The 11,454-nt window shown below is 39.9% G+C and overlaps 1 protein-coding gene across 1 annotated transcript; it reads left to right on the top strand.

The window, feature by feature from the left end:
- Nucleotides 1–8,890: 8,890 nt before the first annotated feature.
- Nucleotides 8,891–10,155, top strand: LOC126598345 (probable F-box protein At2g36090). The gene has a single exon (XM_050264698.1). The coding sequence runs from the start codon at nt 8,946–8,948 to the stop codon at nt 10,008–10,010; it is 1,065 nt and encodes a 354-aa protein (XP_050120655.1). The 5' UTR covers nt 8,891–8,945; the 3' UTR covers nt 10,011–10,155.
- The last annotated feature ends 1,299 nt before the right edge of the window (nt 10,156–11,454 follow it).

Genomic DNA, 11,454 nt, shown 5'->3' with positions numbered 1-11,454 from the left:
GTGAAAAAGGAACTCATCTTCATGCCACCAACCAGGTGATGAAATGTATAATCTGTACTCTCCTTCATGCCACCAACCAGGTGATGAAATGTACAACCCATACTCTAATATCATTTGGCAAATTGCCATTCATGCCACCAACCAAGGGAAGAAAGAACTCACCTTCGTACCACCAACCAAGTGATGAAAGCAACTCACCATTCATTCCACCTACCAGAAGATGAGTGGTACAACTTGTACATGTGAACTCCTAGCATTCACAAATAATCAAAAACCCTCAGGCTTGACAACTCAACTAGGGGAGCACTTATGCCTAACAAGAGTTATAGTCACCAACAAAGTCTTATTGCAAGTCAACAACAACTTCAGTGCATGACATACGAAGATCAAGCTATTCAGCTCTCTTGCATCTGCTTCAAACATTTCCCTTCTGTAACAATGCAAACACTACAACTCGTAGAAAGCTTCACACACTCTTGATCAAGACAGTGTGAAGCAAAACCAATTTATGGTGCCAACAAAAGCTTCATTAATGGAGGGCAACCACAATTCTCAAAAGCTTCATACACTCTTGATCAAGACAGTGTGAAGCAAAACCAATTTATGGTGCCAACAAGAGCTTCATCAAAGGAGGGCAACCACAATTCTCAAAAGCTTCACACACTCTTGATCAAGACAGTGTAAAGCAAAACCAATTTATGGTACCAACAAGAGCTTCATCAATGGAGGGCAACCACAATTCTCAAAAGCTTCACACACTCTTGATCAAGACTGTGTGAAGCAAAACCAATTATGGTGCCAACAAGAGCTTCATCAATGAAGAGGCAACCACAATTCTCAAAAGTTTCACACACTCTTGATCAAGACAGTGTGAAGCAAAACCAATTTATGGTGCCAACAAGAACTTCATCAAATGAGAGCAACCATAATTCTCAAAAACTTCACACACTCTTGATCAAGACAGTGTGAAGCAAAACCAATTTATGGTGCCAACAAGAGCTTCATCAATGGAGGGCAACCACAATTCTCAAAAGCTTCACACACTCTTGATCAAGACAGTGTGAAACAAAACCAATTTATGGTGCCAACAAGAGCTTCATCAATGAAGGGTAACCACAATTCTCAAAAGCTTCTCACACTCTTGATCAAGACAGTGTGAAGCAAAACCAATTTATGGTACCAACAAAAGTTTCATCAAAGGAGTTCAACCACAATTCTCAAAAGCTTTACACACTCTTGATCAAGACAGTGTGAAGCAAAACCAATTTATGATGCCAACAAAAGCTTCATTAATGGAGTGCAACTACAATTCTCAAACCTTTGAAGCAAATTCAAGACTGTTCGAAGCAAATTCAATTTATATGGTTCATCCAAACCTTCAACTACTACAAGGTGTGGCTTGCATCACAATCTCTTGCTCAACAGTGTGGAAGCAAAATTTGTATATGTTGTCTCTCCCACATTTTCAAATTTCTAGTTTCCCAAAAAACAAAAAAAAAACAAAAAAAAAAAGGGAAATTCAACAAAAGCTTCATCAATGGAGGACAACTACAAATTCTCAAAAGTTTCACACTATCTTGATCAAGATAGTATGAAGCAAAATCAATTCATGGTACCCAACAAAAGCTTCAACTCTAAAGCTTCACCTACAAAAGCTTCACACTATCTTGATCAAGATAGTGTGAAGTAAAATCAATTCATGGTGTCCAACAAAGCTTCAACCTCAAAGCTTCACCTACAAAGCTTTAACTCCAAAGCTTCACCTACAAAGCTTCAACTCCAAAGCTTCACCTACAAAAGCTTCAACACAAAAGCTTCACCCACAAAAGCTTGACCCATAAAAGCTTGACCCACAAAAACTTCACCCACAAAAGCTTCACCCACAAAAGCTTCACCTACAAAAGCTTGACCCACAAAAGCTTCAGCTACAAAAGCTTGACCCACAAAAGCTTGACCCATAAAAGCTTCACCTACAAAAACTTCACACAAAAGCTTTACCTACAAAAGCTTCACACTATCTTGATCAAGATAGTGTGAAGCAAAATCAACTCATAGTGCCCAACAAAGCTTTAACCTCAAAGCTTCAACACCAAAGCTTCACCTACAAATATATATGAAGAAGAAGTTTTGGGCTATCACTTAGAAAGGAAGTGCCTCATTCGTCAACTCCCTCGGCCGGAGACTTGGGGGACTCCTACCATATGCTACTGCACCTTGATACTCGAAAATCTCATGACCACTCAGTGACTTGGATTTTTCAAGTCTCCAAACGAGAAGTTTTCCTCACTCGGGAAATTAAGAGAGCACTACCTCAACCTACATGCTTTACTCACAAAGCTTCAACATACAAAGCTTCAACAAAAGGAAAAATTCAAAGAACTTAGTGAATAAGGCCTTACTGTATTTAACACAATACGTTGAAATGAAGCAAATCTTGTTTATTGATATCTCCGATAAGTTACAAATATGTACATATACATGAATCAAAATAAACAAAACAAGAGGGAGCCTTCACAAAGGTTGCTCAGGAGAAGTCTCAGCAGTCAGCAGAGCCCTAGAAAGAGGAGGCACCAGATGGTGATTATTCGAAGCCTCAGTGCTAGGCAGAACCCCAGAAGGATAAGGCACCGAAGGTTGATCATTTGGAGCTTCATTACGCGGTACAGCCCCAGAAGACGAAGGCAATAAATGCCTTTGGAACAAACCCACAAACCTCTGATAATCAAGTAAAATCTGACCATCATATTCCTACAGCTGGTCGAGCTTCCTCTTCATGTTTGTAGCATAGTCATGTGCGAGCCTGTGTAACTGTTTATTCTCATGCTTGAGCCTTCTGATCTTCTGTTTGATATTTATCACTTTAGCTGCCAATGATTCAATTTGGCGGGTTTGAGCAAATAGGCGTTGGGCCATATTAGACACAGAACCTGCACACTGAACACTGAGAGCCAGAGAATCCTTAACAGCCAACTCATCAGACCGTTTGGAAGGTAGTCTATTATCTTTGGGAGTGAGAAGGTTCCTGACCACCACCGTAGCGGTCATATCATTTTTCATCACAGAGTCCCCAACGGTAAGAGGACCAGTAGGGGATAAGAAGGATGGGCGCCATATGTTATCTTGAGAAGGCATGGCTGCCTTTTCACCAAAGTTCAAGCCAAAACGACAATCGGATGGGCCAGACATTCTCAGAAATGATGAAGGAGAAATGAGGTGCAATAAATCTCTGAACTAAGGGGAAAATTCCTACAAGCAATAACTCTCTGAATGTGCTCCTTGCACACAATTGGTGCCCTTATAAAAGAAATGGCAACAGGGTCGTTGGTTCAAAAATCGAAGAGGCACCACGCTCCGGATTCCGAAGAGGCACCACTCTCTGGATTTCGAAGAGGCACCACTTTCCACACGCAACATCATCTCATTGGGTACCACATATAACTTTGCCAAAGATCTCTGACAAAGTTTAGACACATAAATTTTGAAGGTCCAGCTACCTTACTATTACCCACAAGGGTAAAGGAATAGAACCACTGCTTGATAACTAGAAAGTCCCAATGTGTGTCAACCTCCATGCTCCGTGGCAAGGCAGATTGGAAAAAATGCCCAACCTTTACTCACATTCGAGAAAACACTCCCAACAAGATTGCTTGCTCAAAAATCGAAGAAGAACCACTCTCCGAATCTCGAGAGCCAGACTCTCAACAGGATTACTTTCTCAAAAATTGAAAAGACACTGCTATCCGAATCTCAAAAGTCAGACTCCCAACATGATTGTTTTCTCAAAAATCGAAAAGGCACCATTCTCTGAATCTCGAGAGCCAGATCCCCAACATGATTGCTTGTTCGAAAACCGAAGAGGCACCGCTCTCCGAACTTCGAAAGCCAGATTTCCTTAGATAAAGCTTGTCTGCAATCTTCACACGGAACATCAGCTTTCCAGATACCACAGACCACTTTTTCAAAGCGCTCTGACAAAGTTAAAATATGTGAAGCTTGCAACTCCCACTACATTGCTATGACCAAGAAGGGTAAAGGAATAACATTATTACTTGCTCAAAAATCGAAGAGGCACCGCCCTCCAAATCTCAAGAGCCAGACTCCCAACAGGATTACTTTCTCAAAAGTCGAAGAGGCACCGCTCTCCGAATCTCAAGAGCCAGACTCCTAACAGGATTGCTATCTCAAAAATCGAAGAGGCACCGCTCTCCGAATCTCGAGAGCCAGATCCCCGATAGGATTGCTTGTTCGAAAACCGAAGAGGCACCGCTCTCCGAACTTCGAGAGCCAGATTTCCTTGGATAAAGCTTGTCTGCAATCTTCACACGCAACATTAGCTTTCCAGATACCACAGACCACTTTTTCAAAGTGCTCTGACAAAGTTAAAACACGTGAAGCTTGCAGCTCCCACTACATTGCTACGACCAAGAAGGGTAAAGGAATAGCATTATTACTTGTTGTTAGGGAGACTCCTATATATGTCGACCTCTATCCTCCACAGACAGGCAGACCTGCAAAAATGTTCAACCCTTCCTCATATCTGAAAGGGCACTCCCAACAAAGCCTATCGAAATACTCAGTTTTCTTCCCCCCCCCAATAATACCTATGCAAACCAACCACACCAGAACAAGAGTATCTCATATCATCAGGGTCAAAAGCAAGAGTATCCCATATCATGCTTTTTTCCTGTCTTTTCATTTATCCTTGTTCGTACCTGCAAGACAAGGAGAAATAGAGCAATCAGTCAGCACTTGGAATCAAGCTTCCAGTCAGGAATTGACTGCCTGGAACCCCTTACCTGATTACTTACCTGGCATTGCTCTCGAGTACTCATCTTCAACATCTTATGCTTCCAGAAAATATACCACATCTGCCTGAGGAACAGATAGGGCAAGTGAGAAGGATACAAGGAAGCATGTGGAGACAAGCGCAACATAACACATGCCGATTCATCTATTACTTCGTCAATAGCAAAAATATCCTATATCATCAAGGTCGAACGCACTCTTAATTTGATGGACTTGTTTTGACCCTCAAATTCTTGAGTCGGCCTTATACTCTGGAGGAAACCAGAAAACCCTCCAGCCCAGTTCAAGAATAAGCATGTGGAAAGTTATTTCTTCAAAAGCAAAAGTATCTCATATCATCTCTTCTCCATTTGCTTCTCCTTATCCTTGTTGTTGTTTACGACACAAGGAGAAGGAGAACAATCAACCGAAAGCCAAAGTCGAACCTCCGATCTAGGTTGCTTGCTTTGAAGTCTGATTGCTTACCTTGTCTGTTACCTCTTTCGGTCAATCTCCTAGCTTGGCGACTTAGGAGACTCCTACTATAGGGTTTTGTATCGCACTTGACCAAGCCCGAAACTACAAGTAAGCCTCAAGTGAAATTGATACATTACCTTGTGCATCTTCATCGGTTAAAGATACCACCCCTGGATGGAAGAAAAGTACTTCCAGAGAAGATGTCACATCTACGTATGAGACAGATAAGGCAAGTGAAAATGATACCACACTTCAGTACTTAGAAGTTTCGTGATTACTCAATAGCTTGGATCTTGCAAGTCCCCAACCAAGGAGCTTCCCTCACTCGGGAACTTAGGGGAGCACTGTTTGTATCATACTTGACCAATCCCGAAACTACTGAGCACCAGTCAATGTTATACCGTCAAAGACCCAGAAGAGTTTCCCTCCAACCAGGAGGCCAATCACAGCACGACACGTGTCGACATCAGAATCCAATTATAGAGCGATAATTGTCAACATCAGAAGCGATAATTGTCAACATCAGAAGCTAATCACAACACGACACGTGTCAATGTCAGAATGAAACTAGAAACTCTCTTAGCCATCCTTATTTATATCTAAAGGCGGTGTCTAACAACTGCTTACTTATCGAAGCCTAAATGAACGCCCACATCTTTCTGTCTGACTCTATAGCTGGAACTGCGGATCAAACAAAGGGAACAATATCACGAACGACCATTGCCTAGCTGACACCCTTCTTGCTCTACTTCCACTACGCCACACCAACCTAACACCTTCATGTGCACCTTCTTTCTCGTCAAACATCCGTCAAGCTTTTGCCCATTGCGGAAAATTCCACATTGCTGCCTCCCGTAGGAGTCTGGGTCGTGTCTCAGTTCCAATGTGGTTGGTCATCCTCTCAGACCAACTACTTATTATCGCCTTGGTAAGCTATCAAGTTTATATTTCACTCTCCTTTCAATATTCACTCTTAATTTTGCGAATATTTCCATATCGATATCAGTATTATGTGGTCATCAACTCGGATGTTTCCACAGCCAGTATGTCTTTTCATTTATATTAAGAGTTTTTTACTAGTGAATAATGTGGATTTGATTTAGTAGGCACTCGATGTATTTACCAACTAATCCATGACGACTGATAATATTTGAAAACAACGAAACCACCTAATTAAACTTAAGAATTTGGTCTAAAAGTCCACTTAATCAAACAATCTCTAACCCTAAACAGCTGCGGAAAATGACTTGTTCATATATTTTAATGCCGGATGAACAATCATGTTTGAACTGAGCACTGCCACTATTCGACAACTTTCCGAAAGCGTGTTTCTTACCTATTGTCAATTAACTATAAAAATTAAGAAATTACTCTAAAAAAAAGAAAGTTTACATATAAAAAATAAGAAGTTGTTACTGACACACTAAAAAAAATGTTATTCACTCTTCATTAGTAAAAATACAAGGAAGAAAATATAAATGAAAAAGTATAAAATTATCATTTTGAAGTGTTGGTAACATCTTATTTTTTATTACAAACAAATAAACTAGGTACATATTCTTGTTCACCCCATGGGACCCTATGGGTGCATCTCTTTGTTCCCCCAAGTGTGGTTCCCATATTTTAAACGTGCAAATGTCATAAACGACACTATTTATCAAAATTATAATCATATCCAAAGATAATTTGTGCAAAAAATTAATCAAATTATTGTTTAGTAATCTACATATGTAAACAAATGGAGAGTACTTTGTGAAAATGTCAATCGTTAATTTATTTTATTTTAGATAATTTTAAAATGATGAAGAAAATGATAGAGTGATGTCCATAAACTTTTCCTAGCTAAAAGCAAAAATGTATATTTGAATTAGATAAACTTGATAGGATGATAGGGCAATGTAACCTGCCTACAACTATCAAATTATTATAGGTTAAATCTGATTAATGGTACTTGGAATTATACGGCAATCGAAAGAGATTGTCCTCGTGGTAAAAAATAAAGAACTAAATCCTTATGATGAGATTCGTTAGGATTTAAACTGAAAATTAAAAGTTTTGTTAATAGGGTGCACTTGAACTTCACATGTGATCTAAGACTACCATTCTTTGTTCAGAATCTTCAGATGCAACCTATTAACAAAACTTTTGATTTTCAGCTTGAATCTTAACTAAACTCATTATAAAGTTTAATTTCTAATTTTTTTTTAACAGAAATAATATTTCAAATACCTTATAAGCACGAAAATTGTTAATTCAATTTGGCCTTTGTTATATTGTATTATTCAATATAATTGAATATACAAATCAATCAACGTCAGGAATTAAAAATCAATCTTACATGGTGAACCTATCGACTAATAAGACGGATTAAAATAACAAGAAAGAAACTTCTTAGAAAGGTACCAAAAACTAGTATTATAATTAAAAAGATTAGTGGGGTTGCGTATGTGATGATTTATTGGATTAAAATATGCTAAGTGCATGTTATCATGTCGGTCTTATTGGCTCGGACGGACCTTTCACCCTTTGATGGTCCTTCCCAATAAATGAGAATTCTTTCCTGATATTTTTTTTTAAGAATTTCAGAGATTTTTAAATTATGTTCATTTATTATATATTGTACGGTTAGTTTTATTAGATATTATTTATATTTAATTTTAAATAAAAGTATTTAAAATAATTTTTGACCGCACGATGTACAATGAATGTACACGATTTGAGAATCTTCACAAAAAGGATTTGGAGAGGATCCTCATTACTTCTCAAGAGAGATTTTTCAGTGTGTTTTGAACACGAGACGACATGCCACATGTTATACAAGTCGTGAAAAGTTTGTTTTTTTTTAAGTGTTTCTTTAATTGTATAATTAATATGACGTATCGTTCTGTATTTCGAGTATGTTGAAAAATCTATTCCTTTTGAGGTTGTGGGAGGTTTGCTAACTTACAAGGATAATCGAAGATATCAACTTGTGATTTGTGAGAGTAAGCTCAATTCATATTCTTTTGTATTCATTAATGTTCCAACCATGACACATTCACCCTAAAATTAGATGCTCCATTGGATTTTCATGTATTTGTAGTATTTGATTGTTAGTTGGAAGGAATCTAGTTGGGGAGGATCACCATTTGATTTCCCATCGAAATTGTTTATTAAGCATGGTCGGAATCAGAGTACGAATGTTATTGATTTCATATAAATTGTTTATAATTTACTTGAACCGGAACAAAAACTCTTGCTTTTTTTCTTTTAGATATGTGAGGCAATAATAAATAAATGTAACATGCATTCCTATTTTTGCACTCTTCACAACGAATTTCTTAGTCTGTGTGTGCCTCATATCTATTTTGATCCGTTCATAATTATTAAACTCGTTAATACTCCACAATTGAAATTCAACTCCTTATCTAAACCTTATAACGCCATTAATTTGGAAGGAATATAGCTTTGTCATTTTACACGTCAAGGGAAAGTGTTGTAACCCACAGAGAAAATGAAAATGAAAATGGCAATCTCGTAATTAAATTGCAAACCCAAGGTCAATAATTAAGGAGCTCTTGACTTCAGCATTGTCCCCTCGTTACGTTGCTATATAAATCCCAAAATACAAACCTCTCTCTTCAGTCCTCATCGGTGTACCCCAAACCCCTAAACTAATTGGAAAAAGCAATCTGTACTCCCAAATGGCTTGCTCCTCCCACCTACCGCCGTCCACCGACGGCGACAAAGCCACCTCCGCCTCAATATCCGCCGTCCATCCGGACATAATCCAAACCCACATCCTCACCCGCCTCGACGGCCCCACGCTCGCCTCCGCCGCCTGCACCTCCTCCGAACTCCAAGCGCTAGCCTCCCACCAGCCACTCTGGGCCAACATCTGCCACTCCACGTGGCCCTCCACCGCCGCGCCACGTGTGCGCCAAGTCATTTCCACCTTCCCCGCCGGCCCGCTCTCCTTCTTCTCGGACTCCTTCCCTCTCCTCGCCAATCTGGAGCCCAGCACCGCAACCGCAACCGCAACCTCCGGTATCGCGCCAAAACACGATCAGGACCGTCCGTGCGAGTTAATCTCCGCCGTCGATATCTACCACCGCGGCAAGCTCATCCTGAGCAAGGTCATCGAGACGGAGACCGTGACCGGGTGGTTCCGGTGCTCGCCGTTCCGGATTGACCTGCTGGACCCCAAGGACGTGGTCCCCACCCAAATCAAGTACCCGGAGGGGCAGGAGGCCGACACCTGTCGCGACCTCGGGGACGAGCTGACGCTGAGCTGGATCATGATCGACCCGACCAGACGGCGGGCGATGAACCTCTCGAGCCACGCGCCGGTGTCGGTGCAGCGGCACTGGCTAAGCGGCGAGGTGCACGCGCGGTTCTCGTTGATTCTGCCGGGGGAGAAAGCGACGGCGTCGGAGCACGTGCAGTGCGGGATATTGGTCACGTGCGGGGGGTCGGAGGGAGGGGAGATGCAGATAAGGGAGGTGAACTTGCAGGTGGAGGACATGGATGGAATGCACTTGAACGGGAAGGAGGGTTTGGTAATTTTGGAGAGGGCGTTGGAGGGCAGAAAGGGAAGAAAGGGGAGGAGGAGGGTGGCGGAAGGAAGGAAGAGGTACGAAGAGTACTTGGAGAGGAAGAAGGAAAGGAAGGAGAGGAAGTTGAGGACTGAAGGGACATTAGACACTTTGTGTGTGGCTTTTGGGGTATTGGGCTTTTTCGTCTTTTGGCTATTTATTTTGTGCAGATGATTTTTATTTATTTTCTCAGCTATTTTCTTCCAGTGGGTTAGGGAAAAAATCTGTAGACTAGGGAAACCCAAAAAATTAATCTCAAACGAGACACCAATGTAAGCGAGAAATTTGTATACAAATCGGGAAAATACTTTTTCAGTAACGTTTTCTCTTCAAGTATAAACACATTATAGTTTGTGTCAAAAAAATGAGTGATTGGATGCACCCAATTGCAATTGCAGATGCCATGCCGATTACAATGCACATTTTGTCCAAATGAGTACAAAGGATAACAATATAGGCTCAATATCAATATATTCTTATAAATAAGAAATTGAAAGAAAATGATGTTGGTGGCACAAAATGTTTTATTTATAATAAATTTGTCATGGATATGCTACTCTCTACCAAAAATGTATGGTTAATTGATGAATGCTTAATCAACTTAGTATTTCTTAAATGTATTTCAACCCTTTTAACCTTCGAAATTTATATCGACATCGATGCTTCCGCAAAATATGAGTGTCAATTAATATTTCCGAAATACCCAATTTTTTTGTTACTAAATGAAGAGTGTAGGGCATGGAGATATTTTTCAAATACGGACATATAAGCCATCTAATTACACAAATAGAGAGACACTTGAAAGAAAAAAAAAAAATCTCTCTCCACTTGCATAATAACATAAAGAAATTTATGTCGACATTGATGTTCCATAAAATATGAATGTCAATTAATATTTCCAAAAAACCCGATTTTTTGTTACTAAATGTAGAGTGTAGGGCATGGAGAGATTTTTCATTGTGTCTGACCATATTTCATTACACAAATGGAGGGACACTTTAAAAAAATAAAATAAAATTCCTCCTCTTGTATAATAACATACGGTGTACACCTCCATGTTCTGGGCACGTTAAAAAAAATGTCATTAGGGCATGAATGGAAGTATGTGAGTTATGAAGGAAAGCATATTAAGAAAGGGCGTAAAAGGGGTCCTTACTTCACCTAATTCAGCCGGCAATTAAAAATTGAGGAAATGGTCGGATTGTAAAGGACGATGATGGCATGATTTGCCCTTTTTTTTGAGTCGACAATGGCCAAGAAAGCCGGTGGAAAGTGGGTTGTTAACTCACGAGGAAAGCCATTTACAACAATGGAGCGGGAGGAAAAGGAAGGTGGTAAGTCTCTCTCAAGTCTCCTGTGTTTTGTTTTCTTGAGAGGGTATGGAGCCACTTTGCAATTGCTCTTTTCACAGGGTAACCTGTTAACTCACACAAAAATAACAGGTTTCAAATTAATCTATTTATAAATTGGACCGTTATTGGGTTACCAGTAAAAATCTGTTAACGAGTCGGGTCATTTTTGGATTACCTATTAATAACCTAATAAGATATCTTTTGCCATATCTAGACGTTAGACTTGACAATTTTTTGCATGGCTTGTTAACCCGACACGAAACGAC

Source organism: Malus sylvestris, chromosome 14 (genome assembly GCF_916048215.2).
Source record: "Malus sylvestris chromosome 14, drMalSylv7.2, whole genome shotgun sequence".
Taxonomy (NCBI): Eukaryota; Viridiplantae; Streptophyta; class Magnoliopsida; order Rosales; family Rosaceae; genus Malus; species Malus sylvestris.
This window is presented reverse-complemented; position numbering and strand designations above follow the sequence as displayed.

Excerpts from the sequence above, each read along its gene's own strand:
- LOC126598345 (XM_050264698.1), top strand. The coding sequence starts at position 8,946 with ATGGCTTGCTCCTCCCACCTACCGCCGTCCACCGACGGCGACAAAGCC.